The sequence below is a fragment of the Colias philodice genome, chromosome 13 (genome assembly GCF_061535455.1).
Source record: "Colias philodice isolate Cphi_HAF_F1 chromosome 13, ilColPhil1 Martin Lab GWU primary, whole genome shotgun sequence".
Taxonomy (NCBI): domain Eukaryota; kingdom Metazoa; phylum Arthropoda; class Insecta; order Lepidoptera; family Pieridae; genus Colias; species Colias philodice.
This window is the reverse complement of record NC_143098.1, coordinates 11,527,365-11,553,719: the sequence shown is the minus strand read 5'-3', so window position 1 is coordinate 11,553,719 and position 26,355 is coordinate 11,527,365. Positions and strand designations below refer to the sequence as shown.

The 26,355-nt window shown below is 38.6% G+C and overlaps 2 protein-coding genes across 3 annotated transcripts in view; one reads left to right on the top strand and one right to left on the bottom strand.

Annotated features, from left to right (window-relative positions):
* Nucleotides 1-1,960: 1,960 nt before the first annotated feature.
* Nucleotides 1,961-15,998, bottom strand: Wdr24 (WD repeat domain 24). The gene is made up of 14 exons (XM_089702858.1): nucleotides 15,650-15,998; nucleotides 15,411-15,527; nucleotides 15,055-15,170; nucleotides 14,668-14,774; nucleotides 14,235-14,448; nucleotides 13,387-13,475; nucleotides 12,759-12,918; nucleotides 12,270-12,454; nucleotides 11,639-11,873; nucleotides 8,990-9,120; nucleotides 7,863-7,990; nucleotides 7,375-7,530; nucleotides 6,846-7,024; nucleotides 1,961-2,965 (listed from the first exon to the last, which is right to left on the bottom strand). Exons 1-14 carry the CDS (start codon nucleotides 15,747-15,749, stop codon nucleotides 2,402-2,404), a joined length of 2,481 nt encoding a protein of 826 aa, XP_089558984.1. The 5' UTR covers nucleotides 15,750-15,998; the 3' UTR covers nucleotides 1,961-2,401.
* A 710-nt stretch (nucleotides 15,999-16,708) lies between these two features.
* Usp30 (ubiquitin specific protease 30) overlaps nucleotides 16,709-26,355 on the top strand; it is a 109,519-nt gene continuing 99,872 nt past the window's right edge. Inside the window, exons 1-9 of one of the 2 annotated variants that reach the window (XR_016316518.1) lie at nucleotides 16,709-17,112; nucleotides 17,765-17,937; nucleotides 18,832-18,985; nucleotides 19,252-19,421; nucleotides 19,857-19,944; nucleotides 20,306-20,436; nucleotides 22,224-22,355; nucleotides 22,657-22,856; nucleotides 23,138-23,470. Coding sequence is in view for 1 of the 2 variants with exons in the window: in XM_089702846.1 (XP_089558972.1) it covers nucleotides 16,842-17,112; nucleotides 17,765-17,937; nucleotides 18,832-18,985; nucleotides 19,252-19,421; nucleotides 19,857-19,944; nucleotides 20,306-20,436; nucleotides 22,224-22,355; nucleotides 22,657-22,856; nucleotides 23,138-23,261 (1,443 nt within the window). In the remaining variant the exon portion in view is untranslated. Of the gene's footprint in view, nucleotides 17,113-17,764; nucleotides 17,938-18,831; nucleotides 18,986-19,251; nucleotides 19,422-19,856; nucleotides 19,945-20,305; nucleotides 20,437-22,223; nucleotides 22,356-22,656; nucleotides 22,857-23,137; nucleotides 26,139-26,355 lie in introns of those variants that run through there. The other variant, XM_089702846.1, reaches the window with a different exon arrangement.

The window sequence follows — 26,355 nt, the reverse complement described above, 5'->3', positions numbered from 1 at the left end:
GGGATCCCTTGGGAGTTTATAGAAATCACAGGACTTGCCCATTTTTTTAAAACTAATCAACTTTTTGCACTTAATTTGGTGTTATAATATAATGCACCGAAAATCATACCGAATTTAGAACATATTACAAATACAGAAAGATTACAAGTTAATAGCTACGCAGTTTCGACATTCAAATTTTATTTTGACGTGATAACGTTTTTAAAATCGTTTTAGTCGGGTGACATGTTCAGAAACTTGCGTCAAACCAAAACCTCACGAGCGCGATCGTAGGTATAACGAGAGAGAGACGGACCGATCTCCCGTCTCATCTCGAGCGCTGCCACCAATAAGATGTTATCACGTAAACATCTCGATCGTAAACCTACTTTACAAACAACCAATTTTTTTTATAATTTTTTTTGCTAGTAAGCCAAATTGCCTGCGTATTTCTCATAGAGCTTTTAAGCAGTAGCCGTAAATAATAAATTCATCTTATGACATTTCAAATGTCCAAAGAAACTTAGCCTATTCAATAATCGAAGCCAATCTTTTCCTTAAGTATAAGATTTTGCAGGCTTTCCTCACTCTGGTTCACGCGATGTCGCGACAAAAGAAGGGACTCGCTGTGGAAGACCTTTCAGAAGAAACGAAGAAGAAGTGTTCGACTCCATGCTGTACTATTGTTTAGATATTTTATTAAGAATTTATGAAAGATGGATGGGGTAAAATATTTCTGGAAAATTCGGAGCATATCGAAAATTGTAGAGAATTTTTGGGCATTTTATATTATTTTCTCTAATAGTCTCGACTGATATTGTTTGAGTTGAGGATATCAAAAGAAAACATAATATCTATAATTAATCTTTGTAAAAAACCGGTAAAAATAAGCACGAATCAAAGGTCTTGATAAAAACAGCTACATCGTATTTAGTACAAAAAACGACGAGCAAACAGTAACTGTTTTTTAAGAAAAAATTTTGCTGATTGAACTTACTTTGTATATTTAAATTTTTTATATCATTGAAACTTTGATTATTTTGAATTAGACTGATAAATTACTAAATTAACCAAGCAACAAAAACTGCTTGCGCATTTTCAAAACTAAGAACGTACCTATATTATCTATATCTTTAACAATTATACTCAAAGCAAAGCCTAAATAATAAAAAAAAATACATAAAATTACTTTTTAAAATTATTATTTTAGGGGACCAACATGATTTTAATTTGCATTTATTTGTCAATACACATAAACTCGCTAATGAAATATGGATTGGGTTTAATTTTTAAACGTTTTATTATTATCACCTCTGAAAATAGGAAATATTTATTTAAACTATAAGAAAAAACTATGCTATATAGCACTAAGCCACAACCTGAGGCAACAGGTGCTTGAACTTCATAGCATGGACCAAAATACTCATTGGTCTATGTTCATAGTAAGAAAATGCTCTTGTTATGAGTATTTTTTTATTGGCTTTTGTCGTGCCGTGGTGTTCAAATGTTATTGACGATCCGTTAAGTTTTATAAAATATGTATATATTCTTGAATGGTGTTATAGTTTTGAAATCATATCGCATCTTGATAACATCATTTGCGCACAATGTAGCTATTATAAGCTTAGCTGAATACTGAAACTTCCAATTAAACTTTTGTAAATTCTCTAATGACTTTCTCATAATCTTTTGAAAAAAAAAATCTATTTATATTATGAGTGTAACATGTGATACTGCACTGTCTTGAATATGTAAGACTATTTAAAAAATATATACTTAATTTCTAATTAAAACATGTTCGTTTACTCTAAAAGGCTAACTGTGAAAGAATGAAGTATTTTGAATCTTATTTTCATTGAGATAAGATTCAAAAAATTTTATGAATTTCAATACTAGTTGTTCTGATTTACAGTATTATTGTATAGTGTTATTGTTTTGTAAATAAGTTAATGATAAATAAAAGAATTGGTATGAGTTATTTCGTTTTATTTCTAAAAATACAACAGTACAAATTCAGTCTATATAATATACAACAATAAGATAACATCAATGTCTGTCTATATTTACATCATTAGATTCCGATTAAACTTATACAACATTAAGGCGAATAGTTATATTTTGTCAGTAATAGAGCAGCTTTTATCAATTTTAAATTTTAATCTTATAATAAATACATAATAAACCTTAAAAATAATACAATATGAAATTTATACGTCATTATAATATATTAGAGCTTTACAATCTTTTATTTATACAAATGTAGAAGTCACAAAAAAAATCAAATTTCAAGTAAAGCATGATTATAGTACAATTTCGATATTAGATTTATTTATTTTTTTTATGTTATATCTTCAAAAGTTTAAGTAATGACATAGCTATGCAACCCGACGGGACGAGGCGTTCGGGTTCCGTGGGGAGGGCGCTAGCCGAGCTGGCAGTGGTGCCCGCAGCCGGCGGGGCACAGGCGGTGCGCTCGGTGCCAGCGCTGCATGTGGTGCAGGTGGCCGCCGTGCGCGCAGCCCTGGCACCACGCCAGCAGCCCCCGCACGGCGCGCGCGCACACGGCGCAGCGCTCGGGCGGCGCGCGCCCGCACCGCTCGCAGGCGGCGCCGCGCACGCGCCGGCCGCAGCGCGCGCACGCCGCCGCCACCGAGGTGGACTGCTGCGAGAGCCCCCACACGGCGCCGAGCCAGGCCGCGCGCGCCGCCTCGGCCGCCAGGCTCCAGCGCGCGTGCCGCTGCAGCAGCTCCACGTAGCCCAGCAGCCAGTGCTCCTGCGCGGGCTCGTCCACGTGCGCCAGCAGGTCGGCGCGCCGCTCCTGCAGCGCCAGCAGCACGGCGGCGGCGGTCTGCACGTCGCCCAGCGCCGCGTGCTGGGCCAGCGCGCCGGCCACCAGCGGGGCCAGCGCCGCCCGCACGCCGCGCCCGCGCATGGCTGCCCCAACAACCACCTCGCCCGCCCGCTGCTCCGCAGAACCCTCCTCGCTCTGACACGGAAATAAACTTTATTATAAAACAATCTTTTATTTTCTCAATACCCAAAAATGTATAGAATACGATGCATTTTTTGTATGCTTTAATTATTATTTAAAAATCTTAAAAATAACACTTCACCATTCTTAATCTTAAAAATTCAGACTAATTGAAATTCAAAACTGAATAAAGAAAACAGTAGCAATAAATTTACAATTTCAATAAAAAAAATCTAAACTTTGACAACCTATTTCAGTTATAAAACACAACAATAGTATAACAAAACACAATATCTTCAAACGATGGTTTTAAATTAACCTTACGTTTAAAATCTGAAATATACTAACTAAATAAATAATAATATAATATTTATGTAATACTATAATATAAACTACAATTTAATTACTGAGAGTGGGAGTCGAGCACTGCTTCGGCACGAAATGGGTCAAGCTCGCACCGGGGAAGTTACCACACCCTCACAGGAAACCGGCGTGAAGTGGTGGCATATTAACAGTATGCCACCGCGTTTCGTACGGTGAGTGAGGGGTCCGGAGGCCCAAAAACAACAACCCCCAAATATGAACGCGGCATTATTAGGCAGAATACCCCAGGAGGGTACCGGCACCTGCGGTGCAGGAGAATCCCTCCCGCAGCGCCTGCGCTGCGGCAGCCCGTCGTATTCTGGGGCGGGCATAATTCCGCTCGGTCATGTGCCAAGGGGTTCGCAGAGCAAGCAAAAAAAATCACCCCCCTCCACTCTCACGGTGGACTTTTGTAACATACGGGGGCTGCACACTAACTTAAACGCCGTCCACTACCATCTTGAGACGGCTAAGCCGGCCTTGCTCTTCCTGACTGAGACTCAGATATCAACTCCGGCCGACGTATCTTATCTCACATACCCTGGTTTTAAGCTGGAGCATACTTTTGCACCGCGTGCCGGGGTATGCGCATACGTTAGGGAGGATATCTGTTGTCGACGTCTTGGCACCCTTGAAGGTGAGGATCTGTCTATTATCTGGCTGCATATTGACTGCGGTGACCACCCTCGCATCTATGCTTGCCTGTACAGATCCCACAGCGGGAATACTGGTACCGACCGATTATTTGAGCACATCCAAGAGATGATCGACACTTTGCTTGTACAGTTCCCTTCTGCAGAGCTCGTGGTTTTAGGCGATTTCAATGCCCACCACGTTGAATGGCTCGGGTCGCGTACAACTGACCACGCGGGACGAACTGTACACGATTTTGCTCTAGCCTATGGCCTAACACAGCTGGTCTCATCGCCTACGCGAATACCGGATGTGGAGGGCCATACTCCCTCTCTTTTGGATCTTCTGCTGATCACACATCCCGAGAACTATCAGGTCTCCGTCGTGGCCCCACTGGGGTCATCAGACCATTGCCTGATACGGAGTATGGTGCCACTCATGGGCTCGAAACAGCAGACACCTGCAGCTCGACGCCGTGTGTGGCACTATAAGTCGGCAGACTGGGACGGAATGCGTGGTTTTTTCGCTTCCTACCCATGGGGGCCTGTTTGCTTCTCCTCGGAGGATCCCAACGCTTGTGCTGAGTCTATCACTGACGTGGTACTGCAGGGTATGGAACTATTTGTGCCATACTCTGTAGTGCCCGTTGGTGGTAGATCTAAGCCTTGGTTTGGACGTTCCTGTAACATGGCATCTCGTCAGAAACAGGAACTTTTTCAAGCCTGGGTTGCAGCAACGGCATGTCGCGATCCAAGCGTTGGTCTCATCAGGAAGAAGTACAACTCTGCCTCCAGATCCTACAAGAGAGAAATCGCTAGGGCTAAATCTAGTTACATTGGTGCACTTGGCGATAGACTAACGCGACTTCCTTCGGGAACACGGGCGTTTTGGTCCCTCGCCAAGGCCATCCAAGGTAACTTCTGTCGTTCATCCTTTCCACCTTTGCACAAGGACGAAGACTCTCTGGCCCATTCCGCTAAAGAGAAAGCCGAACTCTTGGGCGCTCTCTTTGCTAGGAACTCGACTCTTGATGACAGGGGAAAGACACCGCCGACCATCCCGCGGTGCAACCATTCAATGGCGGATATACGTTTCACACAACGTGCCGTTCGAAATGCTCTCTTTTCCCTTGACATCCATAAGTCGACAGGGCCGGATGGAGTCTCCCCTATTGTGCTTAGGACATGTGCTCCTGAGTTGGCACCGGTTGTAACGCGTCTTTTTCGGCTCTCTTACGCCAAAGGCATTGTTCCGAATTCGTGGAAGACTGCTCTTGTCCACCCAATCCCTAAAAAAGGCGATCGCTCAAATCCGTCTAACTACAGACCGATCGCCATCACTTCTTTACTCTCCAAAATAATGGAATCCATTATTAACTGCCAGCTCATGAGGTACCTGGAGGAGAACCAGCTGTTAAGCGACCGGCAATACGGTTTCCGTAGTGGTCGCTCGACTGGTGATCTTTTGGTGTACCTCACTCACAGATGGGCGGAGGCGGTTGAGAGTAAAGGGGAGGCATTGGCTGTAAGTTTGGATGTAGCGAAAGCCTTCGATCGGGTCTGGCACAGGGCACTTCTAGCGAAATTACCATCTTTCGGACTTCCTGCGAAGTTATGCGATTGGGTTGCCAGCTTCCTGGAAGAGAGGAGCATTAAGGTCGTTATCGACGGTTCTTGCTCTAAGCCTCTTCATGTGAATGCTGGTGTCCCACAAGGCTGCGTGCTATCTCCTACACTGTTTCTTCTGCATATCAATGATTTGTTACAGATCAGCAACATTCATTGCTATGCAGACGACAGTACGGGGGATGCTCTTTATCCCGGCCGTGCAAACACTTCAAAGGAAAGCCTTAATGAGAGCCGAAACAAACTTGTGTCTGAAGTCGAGTCTTCTCTTCAAGAAGTCTCGGATTGGGGCGAACTTAATCTTGTCGAGTTCAATCCCCAAAAGACACAGGTTTGCGCGTTCACCGCTAAAAAGACCCCATTTGTCGTAGAACCTCGGTTTAAGAGTACTCCCCTTAGTATATCGCCGAAAATCGGAATCCTCGGAGTTGAAATCTCGAGTGACGTTCAATTCCGCAGTCATTTGGAAGCGAAGGCTAAATTAGCCTCGAAAAAGCTTGGTGTGCTCAGTAGATCGAGACAGTACTTCAAGCCGGCCCACCGACTTCAGCTGTACAAGGCTCAGGTGCGACCGCATATGGAGTACTGTTCTCATCTCTGGGCCGGAGCTCCACAGTACCAACTCCTTCCTCTTGACCGCATCCAACGTCGAGCAGCTCGAATTGTCGATGACCGTAGGCTTTCCGATAGGCTCGATCCTCTGTCAGTGCGAAGAGACGTTGCGTCTCTCTGTATACTGTACAGAATCTACTATGGGGAGTGCTCTGAGGAATTGTTCCATCTACTACCAGCCGCACAGTTCCACCACCGGACCACACGCCGTAAAAATCTGTTCCATCCGCACCATCTGGATGGTTGGCGCTCCACCACTGTCCGCTTCACCCGCAACTTCCTTCCGCGTACGGTGAAACTGTGGAACAATTTGCCACCTGCGGTGTTTCCGAACAACTACGACATTGGGGCCTTCAAGAAAAGAGCTTATTTGTCCTTAAAAGGCCGGCAAAGCACCTGCAACACTTAGTGTTGCAAGTGTTTATGGGCGGTGGTGACCACTTACCATCAGGTGGCCCACCTGCCCCTTTGCTTGCTCTGACATAAAAAAAAAAAAAAAAAAAAAAAAAATAATTCTTCAGCATACCTAGTCAATTTAAATAGTCACTCATTAGGTGTACCTCAAGGTTCCGTTTTAGGTCACATATAAAATATTATTGTATCATTTCAAAAACATTCTACACATTTATATTGAAACCACGATTAAAAGCAACAAAACTTACAGACTGGGCTGCAGTAGTAACACTATTGGATCTCTGCAACGTAGGCGAGGTGTTGGTATTCACCCCCAGAGCCCCCACACCCCCTGAAGGCTGCAGGGAGCCGGAGCCGGTAGACCCGCCAGGTGAACCTGATGTTCCACCGTTATGGCCGTTCATGTGACCGCTTAAGTTTGCTGACTCTGTGAATTATAATATTTTTGTGTATCTCTGTAATATTTCAAAAAAAAAAAGACAAACTATAGTTAAGCAAACAAGTTAGTATACAACATTTTTGTCAAAATCGTCGAATCCGTCCGAAGCTCGCTACTTATTTTAATAAATTTATAAATTAGTTTTTCACAAATTTTTGGACTCAAAAAGAGATGATAGCTTATGTTTTATACTTCAGTTTTTTCGTCAGTTTCACTCCATTACTATTTTTTTAAATAAGAAAATTCTTCACACATTTTCAATTGAATACATCAAATAAAAGACAAAAATTATATTCTAAATTCTATCAAAATTAAAATTAAACCCAACTGCAACCCACCATGTTCATCATGTTCCTCGATAGCTGCGTGCGTGTGTGCGTGCGCGTGCGCGTGTGGGTGCGCACGCAACGGGAACGCCTCCTCGGGCAGCGTCCAATCAGCTGCGTCCACGTCCACGTAGTGTGCGCTAGCCGCTGATATCCAGCCGGTTGTATCTGGTGACAAAATTAAAGTTTTGAATTTTTTTTTTTTAATTTGTGTAAAGAAGGTTTCGGACAAGATAATCATTATTATGATTTATGGTATTAAGTTGGTTGAAAGAGATTGTTTGTAGGGAAAACAAAGATTGATAGACACAGCGTGAAAGATAGATAGAATTGTTTAAAAACCACCTCAATTTGCAATTTTTTTAACGTCACTCATTTCAAATACATAGATATCCCTAAAATACTGTTTTCAGCCAGCTCCCACATAATGTTAATTGAATAGTTCAATTTTCCCACTCCTCCCCCGCTCCCCTGGATATATGTCCCACACACTCACGTACCCACGTCCCGCTTGTACTTGTGCGGCGGGATGTAGATGGTGTGCGTGGGCAGGCCGAGCACGCCGCTGTGCTTGTGCGTGCGGCTCTCCCACTCCTCCGCCTCCTCCACCACCTCCTCCTCCGCTCCACTGGAACAATTCAATAAAAAACAATAGGGAAATTTCGATTGACAGAAAAATTACGATAAGTCAGGAAAAATTACTATAAGTCAGGAAAATTTCCATAAGAAAGGAAAATTTATATAAGAAAGGAAAATTTCTATACGCCAGGAAAATTTCTATACGTGAGGAAAGTTTCTATACGCCAGGAAAAATCCATAAGTCGTGAAAATTACCAGTCAGGAAAAATTACGATAAGTGTGGAAAAATTTCTGTAGTAGCGAAAATTTCTATTCGTCGGGAAAATTTCTATAAGCTGGAAAATTTCAATAAGAAAGGAAAATTTCTATAATCAAGGAAAATTTATATACGCGAGGAAAATTTATATACGCCAGGAAAAACCCATAAGTCGGGAAAATGTATATAAGTCAGGAAAAATTATATACGTCAGGAAAATTTCTATACGTCAGGAAAAATCCATAAGTCGGGAAAATTACGATAAGTCATGAAAAATTTCTATAATTCAGGTAAATTTCCATACGTAAGGAAAATTTCTATGAGCTGGAAAATTTCTATACGTCAGGAAAAATCCATAAGTCGGGAAAATTACGATAAGTCAGGAAAAAATTCTTTGTCAGGAAAATTTCCATACGTCGGGAAAATTTCTATAAGCTGGAAAATTCTACAAGAAAGGAAAATTTCTATAAGCCATGAAAATTTGTATAAGTCCTGAGGACGAGCTGCCTCTTATTGTCACTAACCGTCATAATTAAAGAGTTAAGAGCATAAAATCAAGAATTTTAAAATGTAAATTCATGTGCAAATTCAATAAAAGCAGTCTTCCTAACTTAGATCCGGCTCGAAGGACCAAACGGTCATTGGTACTTTGGATGAACTAAAAGTGTATCAATTAATTTTACAAACGTTGAGGGCTCAAAAGTGTCATGCTTAATACATTTTAATTGCGAGACAGTTTATGTAGAAATGTACAAATCTGATACAAGATCCAGCTCGAAGGACCAGTCTTACTTGTAAGCGGTGTGTTGCGGCGCGGGGTCGGTGCGGGGCGGCGGGTCGCGGGGCGGGGGCGGGGGCGGCGCGCGGCCCACCCCGCTGCGCGCGCTGTACACCGCCGCCACCACCTCCCACACGTGCGCCACCTACACACAATACTTAGTTAGTACTTAATACTTATACGTAACAGTATAGTTGCGGCTTCAGCAATTTTAGCTCATTAGTGTAAAATGACACGAAAGTTTGAATTAAATCCCTCTGTTTAAAGTAAGTCAAATTGAAACTATAGAAGTTGGCTCTATCTTTAATAATATTATAAAAGAGTTTGTTTGTTTGAACGTGTTAATCTCAGGAATTACTGATCCGATTTGAAAAATTCTTTCAGTGTTAGATAGCCCATTTATCGAGGAAGTTTACAGGCTATATACCATTACGCCAAGACCAACAGGAGCGGAGCCACGCGGGTGAACCGTGAAGCGCAGTTAGTATAAACATAAAGTTGCATGTAATAAAGGCGTTTAAAATTTAGTGTGACAACAAACTGGTTAACGATAGGCTTGATCTGAAAATACCCCTGAAGACTGAGACAGATATAGATGAAGCTACAAGAATTTTTACCACAACAATACAGGAATGCTGCTGGACATGTACTCCCAACTTACCGAACCGCCTACCTCAGGACAAGCTTATCTCAGAATCCATAAAAACAAAAATATTGGAAAAAAGGAGACTGAGGCGAGTATGGCATACAAGTAGACACCCAAACGATAAAAGGAAACTGAATAAAGCCGCCAAGGATCTGAAAGCTCTTTTATCCGAAGCCAATGATGCATCGATGCAAGCTTATCTGGAAAATCTAACAAACACCAAAGCTACAAATTACTCACTTTGGAAGGCATGCAAAAACTTTGACCGGCCACTTCATCACAAACCACCAATTCGAACTCAAGGCGGGAACTGGGCTAAATCCCCGCAAGACAAAGCTACAGCTTTCGCAAATCATCTTAGTCAAGTTTTCCAGTCAAACCGAACAGAATATGATGAAGATGAAACATATATTGATTCAGTTCTCATGCAGGACTACCAACTCGATCTTCCTCTAAAACTAGTAACTCCTAAAGAAATCCGTAGGAACATTACAATCATGGACAGTAACAAAGCACCAGGGTTTGACCTCATTGATGGAAAGGTCCTGAAGGAATTACCACGAAAGGGAATAGTATTTCTTACCTCATTATTTAATGCTATACTGCGATTAGGGCACTTTCCTGATTTATGGAAAGTCTCGCAGGTCATAATGATACTTAAACCTGGAAAGCCTGCTCATGAATTAACCTCATACCGACCGATCAGTCTTCTGCCAACTACATCTAAATTATTCGAGAAATCTCTGCTCCATAGACTTAATGACATCCTTAAACAAAAATCAATTATCCCTGACCATCAATTTGGATTTCGTAGTGAACACGCCACATTGGAACAGGTCCACAGAGTTTGTAGAAGCATAAGAAAGTCCTTTGAAAAGAAAGAATATTGTTCATCTGCATTTCTTGACATACAGCAGGCTTTTGACAAAGTTTGGCATAAAGGCCTATTGTACAAAATCAAAAATTTATTACCACATACCTTCTATGGAGTTTTGGCATCTTATATATCCAATAGAATATTTCAAGTCACAGAAAACGAATGTACATCAGGCTTCTACAATATCCTTGCTGGAGTACCACAGGGATCAGTACTCGGACCAGTTTTGTACACCCTATACACATCCGATATTCCAAGAAACTCAGATGTAGTAGTTGCGACGTTTGCAGACGACACAGCGTTACTTGCATCACACAAATGTCCGATGCAAGCATCCCAAAATCTACAAAAGGCACTGAATGAAATAGAATCCTGGATGAAAAAATGGAAAATTACTGCCAGTGTCACTAAATCAGTACACGTGACCTTTACTCTTCGCAAAGATAACTGTGCTCCTGTAAAACTAAACGGTACTCAACTTCCCCACTGTGATACTGTCAAGTACTTGGGCATGCATCTAGATCGTCGACTTACCTGGAAAGAGCACATTAAAAAAAAAAGGGACGAAATAAATCTAAAATACAGAGGACTCCACTGGCTTCTAGGTCGAAACTCAAAACTGTCCATGAACAACAAACTCCTCATTTATAAAACAGTCCTTAAACCAATATGGACATACGGACTGCAACTTTGGGGTGCAAGCTGTAACTCTAATATAATGATAATGCAACGAGTTCAAAACTATATTCTCAAGCAATTATCAGGTGCTCCCTGGTTCATCAGAACAGAAGAGGTCCACACTTTCTTGAACATACCAACCATCAAAGAGGAAATATGTACGCAACATTTTTCATACAAAGTGCGATTGGGAAAACATCCAAACCCTCTTGCTACAAAACTGCTTGAACCTGAAAACGTGCGTCGTCTCAAAAAGCGACGAGACATTTTTGACTAGTCATAACTGCCGGCTACCAAGCCCGATAAAATAAAGGGTGGACTCCGATGGGAGCAGCATCCTTCCTGCCATACGCGCCTTCAACATATCCGCTTATAGTCTAGCGACTGATCGCAGATATAATAATAATAATAAAAAAAAAAAAATAATAATAATTTAGTGTGAAGATAATTAGGCTAGAGTACCATGTGCCGCTGGTTGTCGCGCGCCACCTGCGCGTTGTGCCGTGCGAGCACGTGCGGCGCCGCGCCGGCCAGCCGGTATTGCGCCGCGCACGCCAGCACGGGCGCCGCGTCGCCGGCCGGCCGGTGCCGCGTGAGCGAGGACGCGGCGCCGCCCGGGAACGCGCGCTCCAGCGCTGCCTGCGCCGCCGCGCCCAGCGAGCCCGCCGTCGGCTGCTTGCGGCTGCGCACAGTATAACTGTTCGATTGAGTCCAATGTTAAAATAATGTTTATAAAGGATCCGGCTCGAAGGACCATATTGATAAGTCCTTCGAGTCAGATCTATACTATCACATATGGTAAAATATCACAAACATAAGCACTAATATTGCACTAAGATAAGCACTGTTAAAACAACGCTTTTTAAAGATCCGGCACGAAGGATCATATTGATTAGTTCTTCGAGACAGATCTTTATTATCACATATTGTAAAATTTCAGAGATATAAGCATTAATATGTATTGCACTAAGATAACACGATAAAACTAAGCTGTTTAAAGATTCGTTAAAGATCCGTCTCGAAGGACCAATCGATATGGTCCTTCGAGCCGGATCTATATCGTCAGAAGCGCTATAATAGCATGTGACGTCACCTGAAGGGCGCGTGTGCGTGCGGCGCGCGGGGCGGAGGCGCGGCGGGCGGCGCGCGCGCGGGCAGCGGGCGCTCGGGCACCGCGTGCGCGACCTGCGAGCGCGCCGACACACACACCCCCTGTGGGTTGGCCCACAGCACCGGGTGCGCCGCTTCCGTGAACCGGTGCCGGTACAGGCTGCAGTCCTAAACACCACACATCATTACAAAATATAAAACAAAGTCACTTCTGTGTTTCTATATGCTTAGTCTTTAAAATTACAAAACAAATTTTGATGGGTTTTTTTAATAGATACAATGATGCAAGAGGAAAGTTTTAGTACATAATTTATTAGGTTTAAGACAAAGCGGGCGAAGCTGCTGGCAAAAAGTTAGTATTAAATGAACAAAGATATTCTTGGAGGGTAATTTAAAGAAAATCATTAGAAACATCAGATGATGTTGAATTTTCATTTTTTAATTATTTTTTGAGTTGTTCCACTCCACTCACCCGGCTAGTAGACAGGAAGGCGTGCGGCGAGGCCTGCCAGGCGATGGCGGTGGTGACGTCACGGTGCTCCGCGAACGTGGCCAGCGGCACGTGCGGCCGCCGCACGTCCCACACGTGCACCGCGCAGTCCAGCACCAGTGCGCACGAGGCTACCTGGTACCTTTACATGAGGAATATACATTGATGTAAAATACATATACGACTAGACTCATAATCAAGGTCAAAAATTGAAGCAAAGCTCTGAGCGACTTTGAAGGAAATAAGGTGCTTATTTCATACAAGATAACCTTGAACCTTATAGCAAGAATATAAGGTGCTTATTTCAATCAATGTTTTGTACCGCTTGAAAATTTTTGACTTTTATTGTTGTAAGTTGCAAATTGCAATCTCATTATAATAAAAATTAAACGAAAAATAAAAAATGCAATCAAAATCGTTTAAACAAAAGAAAAAGCGTGTGTGCCGAGCACACGTGTCAGAAGTGAAACTTCTTCTACAAGATTCAAATATACTAAAATCGTCGCCTTACCTCATGACGTGACGGTATTGCCATGAGACCTTTAAATTCAAATTCATTCAACACGCCTAAAGAAGTTAAAAAAAAGCTTTTTTAAATTGTTTTACGTACTTTTTCTGTGGCCTCCATTTGACGTGTCCCACCGAGGCAATTGTGTATATCGTGTGCTCCAAGTTCGGCTTCGCGTGTATGTCCCATACCTGAAACAGAAGTTTGTAAATATATGATATCAATGATATTATTGACTTGCTGCGTAATTTCTGTAAAAAAAAAATATTTATTCTCATTGATACGAGATACTGAATAAAGTCAACTGATCTCAAAATCTCAAAGTTACATCAAATAAGGTATTCCCAGTGAGAAAAGTAGACCTACAAATAGTTGAACAATTTTGGATTTATTTCAACTATATGTTGCTTTGATAAACATTTCAGAACGCAGAAAGACCACTGGATTCATTTGGATTCATTTTTTTATGAGATAGGTGACCTGAAAAACAAAAAATACATTTCTAAGGATAGTTCCTAGCCTTTCTAAAACAGACTTCCAAAGGTAACAAGGATACAGACACGAGACAGTCTATAAATAGCATATCAGCACGCGCCGGAGCGGCTAGACCGCGTTATCACTTATCATTTGACCCACTTGTGACTTCTGCCGAGTGAATAATCATTATTGTTAGACGAATTTGCTTTACAACTAATTTAAATATATGATATTTCGTTCAAATGCTTTGCAAATGAGAAAATTTAAAGATGAAATCTGATCTCGAGGCGAGATTCGAACCCGTGTTTTTCGCCTTACCGGGGCGATGTCTGTTTAGGCGGGTGGCCGAGTTACATACAATTTAAATGTTACCTACAATTTTGTACAAAGTTAAAATCATGGTGCTATGCCATTTTTGGCCACCGCAGCAGATTCTTACCCTAACAGTACAAATTCTACCCTGCTAACTGTACCTTGATAGTCTTATCCCGTGACGCGGTAGCCAGCCAGGGCACGTCCGGGTGCCAGTCGCAAGCGAACACAGGCCCCGAGTGCGCAGTAAATTGGTGTAGAGCCCGTTCATGTCGCCGCGCATCCCACAACTGGACCGTGCCATTTTCGGACACCGCTGCGAACAGGTGCGCCGTGTGTGGACTGAATTGGACGTCTCGGATCGACTCTGTGTTGCTGTCAGAATGATTGATTGGTTGAAAGATGGTAAAATTACTGCTAAATGTATGTTTTTTTTGTATATTGTGATATGGAAATAAAAAAATGCATATAAAGGAGGGACAAAATTCAAATATTTTGTTTCAAAAGTTATGTTTTTTTTATGTAAGATACATACCATGATATATCCAAGAAATCATACTATGTATAACAATATAAATAACAATTAAAACACACCTGATAAAAGTCCTGGCCACCTCTTTCATGCGCAGATCAAAACATTTCATCATTCCATCTTGTGAACCCGAGATCAGCAGTGAGGGTTCCGTCAAATGGAAGCTTACCTGGACAAATAAATGAATATAACATTGACACTTTTTTTTATTGTATCCGAGTAAGAATAGTTTTTGTGTTGTTGATACTTTTGCCAAGTATCAACAACACAAAAACTCATGATACAAGTTTTACAGTTCCTGTGATTATATTATTGCAAAATATGATAATATTAGTTAATATCAAACTAATTTGAAAGAAAAATACATTAAAGAGCAACCTCTTCAAAATGGTCAAAATAAAAGTGCATTCCATGTGTGGCTACAAAATTATAAAACTAAAAAAAATTGCCTTGTTAACTGTCCGCTTATGGTCTGAAAATACATGTTCCTGTTTGGATCGTCCAGATCTGCCCAGATTCCACACAACAACTGCTCCATTTGTGGCTGCTGTGGCTAGAGTATTCTCTACAAAAAGCCATCAAGTTATTTGTATGTTAATGACATTATTACTTTAGTGTTTGCAATTTTATTTAATATGTTTAATTTAATTTTTATCATTACAGATGAAGAATTAATATAATTATTCTAATATTGGAACTTTCATTAACAAATTATATACCTAATTCATTATTAGGCTAGTTTACTCAAAAATAAAGTATTAAAAAAAACCGGGATTTCTATTTATAATAAGTGCATGCATTTTACCTTCAATAGTACTCCAAGCAACATCAATTGATGAAAAATTGAGATTCAAATTCTTCCCCACTCTAAGATTGCATACTTCCGAAAACTCATCCTCCCCGATGGAAAATACTTTGAAAACTAAAATAAAAAAGTTTGTATATTTCTTTATGACAAACTTCAGACACGGCTACTAAATAAATGGCTTAAAAATTAGAAAATTTTATATAAATGTTCTAAAAATATGAAATATTCCAACTTACCATTTCTCCCAGCAATAACAACTTGACTGCAATCCTTATTTAGAGCCAAAGCATTTGCAGGCCCCTCTTGTGATACACAAATAGTATTTGATGGAATCATGTTAATTGATGTATAGCTATTGTATTTGTATATCAATCTATTTGCTTTACTAATGAAGCTAGTTCAATCACGAGTCACGATGTTATCAAGACCAAATTAGATCAAGCAAAAATAACAAAGGCACAAATATTAAAAATATAAATTATAAACAACTAAAATATCAAAACACAAACACATGGCTGCATGATATGGCTATTTCATGGCATTAAATTAAAATAACTATCAACGAAACACCTTTAATAGCCAGAATCTTAATAACAATAAATATTATTCATATTATTGTGTTTTTGATTTGACTTGAACATGTTTTGAACTTTGACTGGTCGGAGCAATTTTGACTGACTTTGACATTGACAATCGGTCACTTTTTTTTTACCAAAAAACTCTCGTTAGGCTACCTGCATTTTTGAATACACAAAGCAGTGTTCGGAACCGTTCGAACAGTTTCACTTTTACCGTGGTTTCATAAAACCACACAACATTTTTTTTGACGTGACAACGTCTTAAATTAGGTTGCGACTGGGAGTCACTTATGAAAAAGTGTAACGCTCGGTAACGTTACGATGAGTCACCGAACGAGAGAGAGGCCCGCCGAATGCCTTGCGTCTCTCTCCCACTCAACTATGATCGAGAAAAAGACGTTGTCACGTAAAATCTTCGCCCGTAAAACCGACTTTACAGGCAACCATTTTTTTTTTAAAGTTATTATTGTCATTTTACTCATTAGGCTTTCGATATCAGTTTAAAGTTTTTTGATGTCTGCAATATTTACGGAATAATCGCCTGTGCACACTTAACGATTACACCCTGTATAGTTTGTCCAAAAGACTCGACTCCATTCAATGGTTTGTCATGTGCAATGACAGTTAAAATCTATTGATAATTGATATTGATATTTTTGAAGTGTCAAAAGTCATAAATAAAAAAATATCACCACAGAGCAAGTAATATAGAATATCACGAGTATCGAGAAAAGAAGAAGAATAGCGCTGTTACATCTAGGATATTATTTAATTTAGCTTTATGTTATCTAATAATATCTGTTATGGCTGTATGAATAGGAAGATATTCAAATATTCTTAAGTTAGAACAATGGACGGCGGTGATAGAATTTTGGTTGCTGCTGGGCTTACGGCCGCGGTTGTTGTGGGGGCCTTCGTGCTGTGGGGTCCCGGAGGAGCACCCAAGGTCCGTAAGCGGAGAGGTCAGATTGCGGGGCTCCAGAATCTAGGACGAACATGTTTTTTAAATACCCTTTTACAAGCGCTGGCGGCTTGCCCTACTTTTATAGACTGGTTAAGAAAATACGCGAAAGCCGATGGCCATAACAGTATGATAACTACGTTGTACACTGTTATTGAAGGTACCTATTTTGAAAGTGTTTGATTTCTAAATTTCATTGCTTTTCATGTTAATATAATATTACTAGCGGTCCGCCCCGGCTTCGCCCGTGGTACATATTTATTACGTTTTCTCTACATAAAAACCATCCTCGTACTTCAAGGAATATAATAAAAAAAGAATTATCGAAATCGGTTCAGCCGTTCTCGAGTTATGCGCTTACCAACACATTTTGCGATTCATTTTTATATTATAGATAACTTTCCTTTGGTAAACATTGTCACTTATATTGGTTACATAAATATGTATTTGGAAAAGTTGAATATGAACTTTATTTCTACCCTGCATTTATTTAAATATTTCAGTTTTACTATCTTAACCCATTGACCACCGAGCGGCCCGATCGGGCCGAGACACAATAGATTTTCTATTGTGTCTGTGATCCGAGGACTGACGGATTAATCTTCATACTTAAAATCATATCTAATTACTTCACCAACATTTTCATTTATAACCATTATCCAACAAAAGTGTATTTTACAAGATTTTTTTATAAATTCTTTTTAAATCTGCATTTCAATTTATACTAGTAAAAAATATTCACCTCACTACTTTAAAAAATTAATAACACATTTTTTGTAACAAAAATAATTAACAAGTATAAAATAATACAGTTGTGAACGGCACCCACGAGTCCGCTCGAGGCACCCCTGTGTGTCCTCTGGGAGTGTTACAAGCTCTCAGAGCAGCCGGCTGGGTGGTGCCGGCCGACCAGCAGGACGCACATGAGCTGCTGCATGTGCTGCTCACTTGCATCGAGGAGGAAACTACCGCTATGGCTAAGAAGGTATTTATTTCTTGCTGTTTAGGATGGGATTAAATAAAATACAGTGAAACTTGGTTAAGTGGGACCTGGGTAAGTGAGAAACCTCCATAGCTGGAACTCATGCTGAGGTCCCAACACTTTGGCACTGAATTATCTCTGTTAGTGGGACGAGGTAAACCTCGTATATCTGGGATTTATTCTTTCGATTTATCATCATAGTTACCTCTATAACTGAGACAGCGAGTAAATTTTGTATGCATAAACCTCTGTGACTGAGATACCATTGTTTGTTTACTCATTCTTATTCTACCCTACCATATATTTTATTTAATGATCGCACCTGTATAACTGAAATAACCTGTATTCTCACCTCTATTAATGGAACCCTCTGTAAATGAGACAGATATTTATTTATATCTGTATATCTGAGACACTGGGTAAGTGGAATACCTCTATAAGTGAAACGACAATGCAGGTCCCTTGATGTCTCACTTAACCAGGTTTCACTGTAATTAAAACATGCAAAAAATAACTTTGCATGTTCCTGTTATGTACTTGTATCTATCCTGAAAAAGTGTATAATTAATATTGTTCCTTTAATTCCTTTTAATTTTTCTTCCTAGTTGAGAAATCCATTCTAAGCTAATATCCAAATATTTTACCTTAATTCTTATTCTCTGCTTTCTTGCCAATTTCAAGTTAATGCAAAGAAGTATTAAAAGAAGTGAATTTCATTCATAAATTTTTATTAATATGTAGTTTATAAAACTTGCTAAATAATTTACAGTTACTGATTATCTTAAAATTATTTCGATTTAATATCTTCTCAAAATCAGTATTTGGTTTCATAGCAGTAAATGTTTTCCTCGTGAGTTTAATTTCTATAATAATATTCTATAAATTTGACCATTCCAGCCAGGCTGTCTGTCAGACGCGCTAGGGCTCGGCGGCGGCAAGGCGTGGTCCGCGCTCGCTTCGCCCGCGTCGCCGCCGTCCGGGTCCTTCGCGCTTCGCCCCGCGCGGCCCTCGTCTGCTGCACCACCCACTGAACCAGATTTAATTGATTCAGGTAACAGGTTATGATATAAATTATATTTACGGTTGGCATATATGATATGAAAGCTCTGTTTTCTCTAAATAAGTTTGCTATAAAAACACACACACATCCTATTATTTTTTCTACTCTTTTACGACAACATTATAACAAAAATTAACCTGCATACTGTTGGCTAAAATATGTATAAACAACCTGAATTATTGATGATGATAATATAATAAAAGCAGTTATGTCTTTATTACAAATATAAACAAATTATCACTATCATTTGTTCACAGAAGAGCCAGGGCTGGAGCCAACGCCGCTCCGCAAGGGCGTGTCCCGCTCGTTCTGCCACCTCAGCAGCGTGGGGCGGCGCTGGGCCTGCGCCCCCGCGCGCCCCGCGCCCGCGCTGCCCTTCCGCGGGACCCTCGCCACGCGCACGCACTGTACTGTGTGCTCTACTAAGGTACCACTCGCACCACTGTACTACAATATTGTTCCATAACATGATACTAAAACCGTTCTTTACCGTAATAATAATACCGCTCTATACCACAGCCATTCTATACCACTATACCCGTTTTATAGCAGCATACCACTACCGTTCTATACCATAATACCACCACTTTTCCATGCCATTGTATTTTCTTACTTGAATTATCTATACTAATCTATACTAATATTATAAAGTTGAAGAGATTGTTTGTTTGAACGCACTTATCTCAGGAATTCTTGTCTGACTTGAAAAATTATTTAGATAGCCCATTTATCGAGGAAGGTTAAAGGCTCATTACCCTAAGACCAGGAGCGGAGCAATGTAGGTGAAACCACAGGGCACAGCTAGTGAGTAAAAAATGTTAAACTTAAACGCTTATTTAAATTTTTTTCTTTTTTATTTTAGAGTCCAATCAGATACGACAAGTTCGACAGCATCTCACTGTCAATGAGCAACGCAAGCACGGGAGTGTCTGGCTCATATAGTTTAGCTGGTGAGTCACTTACTTATGTATAAGGTGAAAGATACATTTTGCCATTGAGTAATACGATTAAAATACTATAATATTTTTGAAAAACATTGAAGTAATGAATAAACCAAATATTTTTTTATAATTGAACATTCAGAATAATTGACTTTAGTAGACATATTATTGATACACTCTGATTGTTACTGCAGTAATTGATGAGCTTAAAGCATAGAGATAAAAAAATTAATAAAACGCGTTTTAAATCCGTTAAAAATCTTTTATTTATATAAACTCCACACACAAGCTTTAAATTATAAAAACTGTGGAAAAAAAAGCTAAAAACCCATTTAAACCTGTTAAATTCCCCCATTTTCACCCGAACCAGGTCTTCTCCGAGCATTTACCTCCCCGGAAATAGTAAGCGGGCTCCGCTGCGGCAAGTGCTGCCCCGAGGCGGCGGCCGACACGCCGGAGCATGCGTATACCAAGCATATACGAACGCTCAGCTTTGGGAAGGTAATATACATCTATACTTATATTATAAAGAGGAAAGGTTTGTATGTATGTATGTAAGTATGGTTTCACGCAAAAACTACTGGACCGATTTTGATGAAATTTGGCACAGACAATCTTTAGACCCTGAGAAAGAACATAGGCTACCTTTTATTGCGAAATATACACCACGGGCGAAGCCGGGGCGCACCGCTAGTAACAGATAAAAAAGTGGGATGAAATTGATTGTTGTAAATGTCAATTAATTGTTGGATATTTTGTATTGTCTTTTTTCCTATATTTTAAATAATTACTTCTGTTTGTAAACTTTCTTTGTCAGGTGTACTTATTCCGACATTTTGGCATATTTTCATTTTATTTCTTAATAGCTTTCCGCCCGCGGATTTGCCCGCGTTTTCAAAGAAAAACCCGCATAGTTCCTGTTCCTATGGTATTTCCGGGATAAAACCTATCCTATGTGTTAATCCAAGTTACCTTCTATATGTGTGCTAAATTTCATTGTAATCGGTTCAGTAGTATTTGCGTGAAAGAGTAACAAACACACACACACACAAACACACACATCCTCACAAACTTTCGCATTTATAATATTATTAGGATTAAAACTGCTTCTTACATTATCTCTCTCTGATTAAATTTTTTAATTTATCTATCAAATTAAATACTTAATTAAATAAATAATAATATTACCTTCACAATCGCCTAACAACGGTAATATAAGGTTATTTATTATGCATACCATGTTTAAATATAAATTTATAGTTGAATCGTTTCTATCGTCATAATACGTATTTATCATAATTTATTTATTAAATTTATTTTTTTGACTTATCAAATTTTTCCTGACTTATAGAAATTTTGCCCACAAAGAGAAATTTTCCTGTCTTTTCGAAATTTTCCCGACTTATGGATTTTTCCTGACTTATAGAAATTATTGCCGCAAAGATAAATTTTCCTCACGTATAGAAATTTTCCTGGCTTATAGAATTTTTCCTGACGTAAAGAAATTTTCCTGGCGTATATAATTTTTCCTGACTTATACAAATTTTCCTTACGTATAGAAATTTTCCTGGTTTATAGAATTTTTCCTGACGTATAGAAATTTTCCTGGCTTATAGAAATTTTCCTGACGTATAAAAATTTTCTTGGCTTATATAAATTTTCCTGACGTATAGAAATTTTCCTGACGTGTAGAAATTTTCCGGACTTATGGAAATATTCCTTTCTTATGGAAATTTTCCTTTCTTATGGAAATTTTCCTTGTTTATAGAAATTTTCCTGGCGTATAGAAATTTTCCTTCCTTATCCACAGGCCGCGCGTGCGCAGAATGGCTCAGTATCTGCATAGCTAGCGAACGTATAAACTCGCCCGGTCGTTGGGCGCTTTCACCAGGGCCCTGGAATTATGGAGTTATTATTAATTTCATGAACAATATCATCGTCATCATTTTTATTGAAAACAATATTCATATATTTTTCTTTGCCCCCGGATTCCCCTAATGTTAAATTCGCATTAGTATGAGTCGTTTCACCGCTGTCAAAAGTTACCCATGGCCATGTCACATTAAAACCCTTCTTCGCCCATGGTACATATTATTATTTCGGAATAAAAGGTAGCCTATGTCCTTTCTCGGGTATCAAAATATTTCCATACCAAATTTCATGCAAATTGGTTCAGTAGTTTAGGCGTGATTGAGTAATAGACAGACAGACAGAGTTACTTTCGCATTTATAATATTAGTATGGATTAGTAGGTAGGATTATAAGTGTTATGTTTATCCATCGTACAGTTGCCGGCGTGTCTGTGCCTGCACGTGTCGCGCGTGGAGTGGTGCGGCGGCGGGCTCAGCAAGCGCGGCGAGTTCGTCGCCTTCCCCGAGACGCTCTGCATGGCGCCCTACAGCACTCTGCCGCCCAAACAGGTACGGAATGTTTTTTTTTATTATTTTTTTTTTGTTTTTTGGTGGGTAGGTATGAATTTTGTGTCGTCAAATAAAATTTTTTGGTGGTTAAGTGTGAAAATTTACTCCCTTTATACTATTTTTGCTTTTATTAGGTGTGGTTTTGTATAATACAATAATATGTTACTTATAACAATATTTAGACCATTATTTGTTTTAGCAAATAAAGATTACAATTATTATTTTGGATCATGTGTGGTGTTTTTTCTGATTTAACAAGCATTCCCTACCCAAATAGCTAATAATGTTATTTCTATTGCAGTCGGAAGGGCGGCCGCTGGTAGAGGGTCGCGTGCGCAGCGGGCTGGCGCTGCTGAACGCGAGCGGCGGGGCGGGGGGTTCGGGCGGTGCGGGGGGGGAGCGGGCGCAGTACTCGCTGGCGGCGGTGGTGGTGCACGTGGGGGGCCCGCGCTCCGGACACTTCGCCACCTACCGCCGCGGCAACGGGTTCGAGAGCAAGCGGTGAGCGGGGAGGGGGGGGGTGTACACACAATAATATGCGTTCTATACCACTGCTGTTATATACCACATAGCACTGCTGGTATATACCACATACTACTGACGTTCCATACCATCATAACACTTGTTATATGCCACTATACCACTGTCGAAATTACCTGAATACGCATTACTGAAATTAAATAATAGCATACATTGCTAAACAAAAATATAATATTTTTTATTCATTCATATAGGTATTTATAGTAAAATAACCCTTTTAAACTACAAAATATCTTTCCCAGATGGTGGTACACATCAGACACACTCGTACACGAGGTATCCCTACAGGAAGTACTCCGATGTTCCGCCTATCTGCTGTTCTACGAGAGGCTATCGGAACCTAGCACTTATAACACGCACTTTTGAATCTAAGATGCCTGGATATTGAGTAAAAATATGATCGGAATTTGATAAGGAAGGTGTTGAAGTGGAATGTTCCACTTCAGCTTTGTGATGAAAAGTACAGACAGGTGTAATATTTGTAAATTAAAGATTCTTAAAATGGCTTGTACCTTTAAGAAAATTTAAATTAAATCAAAAATAATAAAAATCAGTAAATGTTTTCGAATCATTTGGTACTACAAAAAAATATTGGCTATTGGCCCGGCTGTTGTAATATTGATGATGTATAATTTCTTAGCTTTTAGAAAAAGTTTTAACAGGTGTTCATATTGGATATTCTTGGGTACAATTAATAATGTACCTGATTCTTTGACACAGATAAATTCGTCTCGCTCTAACGCTGCGTTAGAGCAGGACGGCATCATTCTACGCTTTCGCTTAAAAAAGCATCTTTTATAGATTTTGTATTACCTCCAATATTTAATGTACTTAAGTACTTTTTGTCTCTGATTTATTGTAATTTTGACGTATTTTGTAAGCCTTTAAAATATTTACTTGGTGTTTAAATGTTATAGTTGTATGTTTTAATTGTTGACTGAAGTATGATGTGCCATGATGAAAAATTATGTGATAAACTTATAAATACATTTTTTGGTGTGGTAATACTTGATGCTTTTTGCGCATGATGTCCCTTGCGCTTTTGGCTGGTCTCCGGCAAGATTAGCCATGAAGAAAATTCAGTTGAGACTTTTGAAAATTCTAAATAAGTGTGAATATTTGTTATCGTTGTATTCAAATAATTGGAAAAGACGAAAGTACTGCTTTCAATGTAAATAAATATTAAAAATTAAATGTGCCTGTTAAGGTTAAATCACATCAAAGGGTATTTGTTCATCGTAAAAATATTCCTGATGTGATTAAATATAAAAGTATATAAAAGTATTGATTAACAAAAACATATTCATATCATATCCTAATATGTATAAAGAAAGAGTCAAATACTTAATCATGAAAAATACATTTTAAAAACAATAATATATAATTGAAATATAATTATAAAATATGGTTTTGTAAATCAATAATTTCTTCTGTAAATACGCACATTTCAGCAATTATTAGTCGTGATATAATATTTGCCTTCCCAGGTTGTCTTTACCCTAATTAGTATGCCGGCCATTTTGGCGCGAAGTGAAGTCCTTTAGCTGTGAAATATGTATTGTAAATATTAATATATTTCAAGATTTTTAATAACAATAATTCGTGTGAAACTAGCTTATAGAAGCCTTGGGTATGTATTTATTCAATAGTCCTTACGATTGTAACTTTGCATTTCGAATCTGTGCATTTTTAGCACTAAATTTTCTATAAAATTTCACCCTCTATTTTCCTACACTCTTTGATATATTTTATCCATGTTTGATCCAGCTAGAATCGTTAATGTAGATAGGAATTTGTGTGGGAAGTTTTATCTTGAATAAATATATATTATTCTTAACTTTGTATGTATATTTTCCTTGGAAAGTGAAACAATTTGCTCATTTTCTACAAAGTATTGAGTAGCTGTTGGTTTGAAATCCACTTCTGTTACTTAATAATTAATATTTAAAAACGACGAGGTTGTAAAGTGCATTTTTTAATAACATGACTTTGATGTATTTTTAATTATTTAGCTTCTAGTGTCGCCAAAAATCATAATCATTTTCTTACTTTAAATATGACGAAAGGCTTTTTTAATTCGTCCCAAAGATAGGTACAATGATTTTGCTCGAACATAGCCGTCCTTGTTTTTGTGTAATTTGTTTAACATTTAAGCTTTTACAGGAATGTAGACTGAGGCCATTATTATACTACATAGTTCATTCTTGTGTAATATTTATTTCTATGTAATTTTCAATATGTCACAATTAGAATATCTAATCATTAAAGGATCAAAAACATTTCCATTCGAAAGTTTATATTTTGGCGGGAAACTATATCCTGCTTATCTTTGGTTTCCGGTTATGGCTATGAATTACATACAAAAAAAATATGAATGTTGAAAGAGATACTTTGATTGGTGCTGATATTATTCAAAATTCTCGATCATAATAATTACTGTTATAGATCTATCATAGATGTTAATCTTTCAAATTTCTGCATAAATTAGAATTTTAGAGTACTTGAGTATTCAGTTGTATGTAAAGTATGTAATTATTTAATAGTAGAAGTTTAAGATCATTAGCTTATACAAAAGTAAAGATGTAGCACACATATATTTAATTTTAATGTTCATTCTTATAGAAATTTTGTTGAACAATACTTTTGAAAGATTTTTTAACTGCAACATGTTGTAAGTTTTGAAAGTCGTCTGTAGAAAAATAGTTAAATTTTGTTCCTATTTTGTTGTGTGAATGAACTTCCAGACAAATGATGTGTGATGTAGATAGAAGAGTTTTAAATGTGAATTGATGAAAGTGATATGAACGTTGGTGACAAGTAAGTAGTCAATAATGCGCTGTATTACAAAAATATTTGTCAAAAGTTGAGCTTTGCTTAGCTTGTGATTATTGTATGACTCGTCTCAATGGATATTACTGTTGTATAGTATATCACTTTATAATTCTGTATGTTTATTGATATTCTATCATCCACTTGAAATAATTAATATGTACAAGCAAATGGAGGATTTGAATTATAAAAGGTTATATTATGTTGTACTATATTTTTTTTAGTGTATTTTTATGCTATTTGCATAGCAAGCATTTTGTATGTTTTGTAATCTGTAGATTTTGCTAATGTATGTTGACTATGTGTTTAGTTAAATAAAGCATAACTAATATCGTTGGAAATGAACCAAATGACAATGTATCACTTTCATTTATTCAATGTTAATGTTTATAAATAAATTATGTTTAAAATAAATTTAGTTTTATTCTGTACAAGGCATATTATGTGGATAAATATTTTGTTAATTGGCCCCAATAGAAATAGAACAAAATAACAAGACAACTTTATATGGGAGTAACCCGTAACACAATGTTGACCCAGAATATAACTCAATCCAACAATGAATGAAAAATTTAATAACATTTTATTTGCTCATAATAATAAATAAAAATTATATTGTCCTTCAACATTT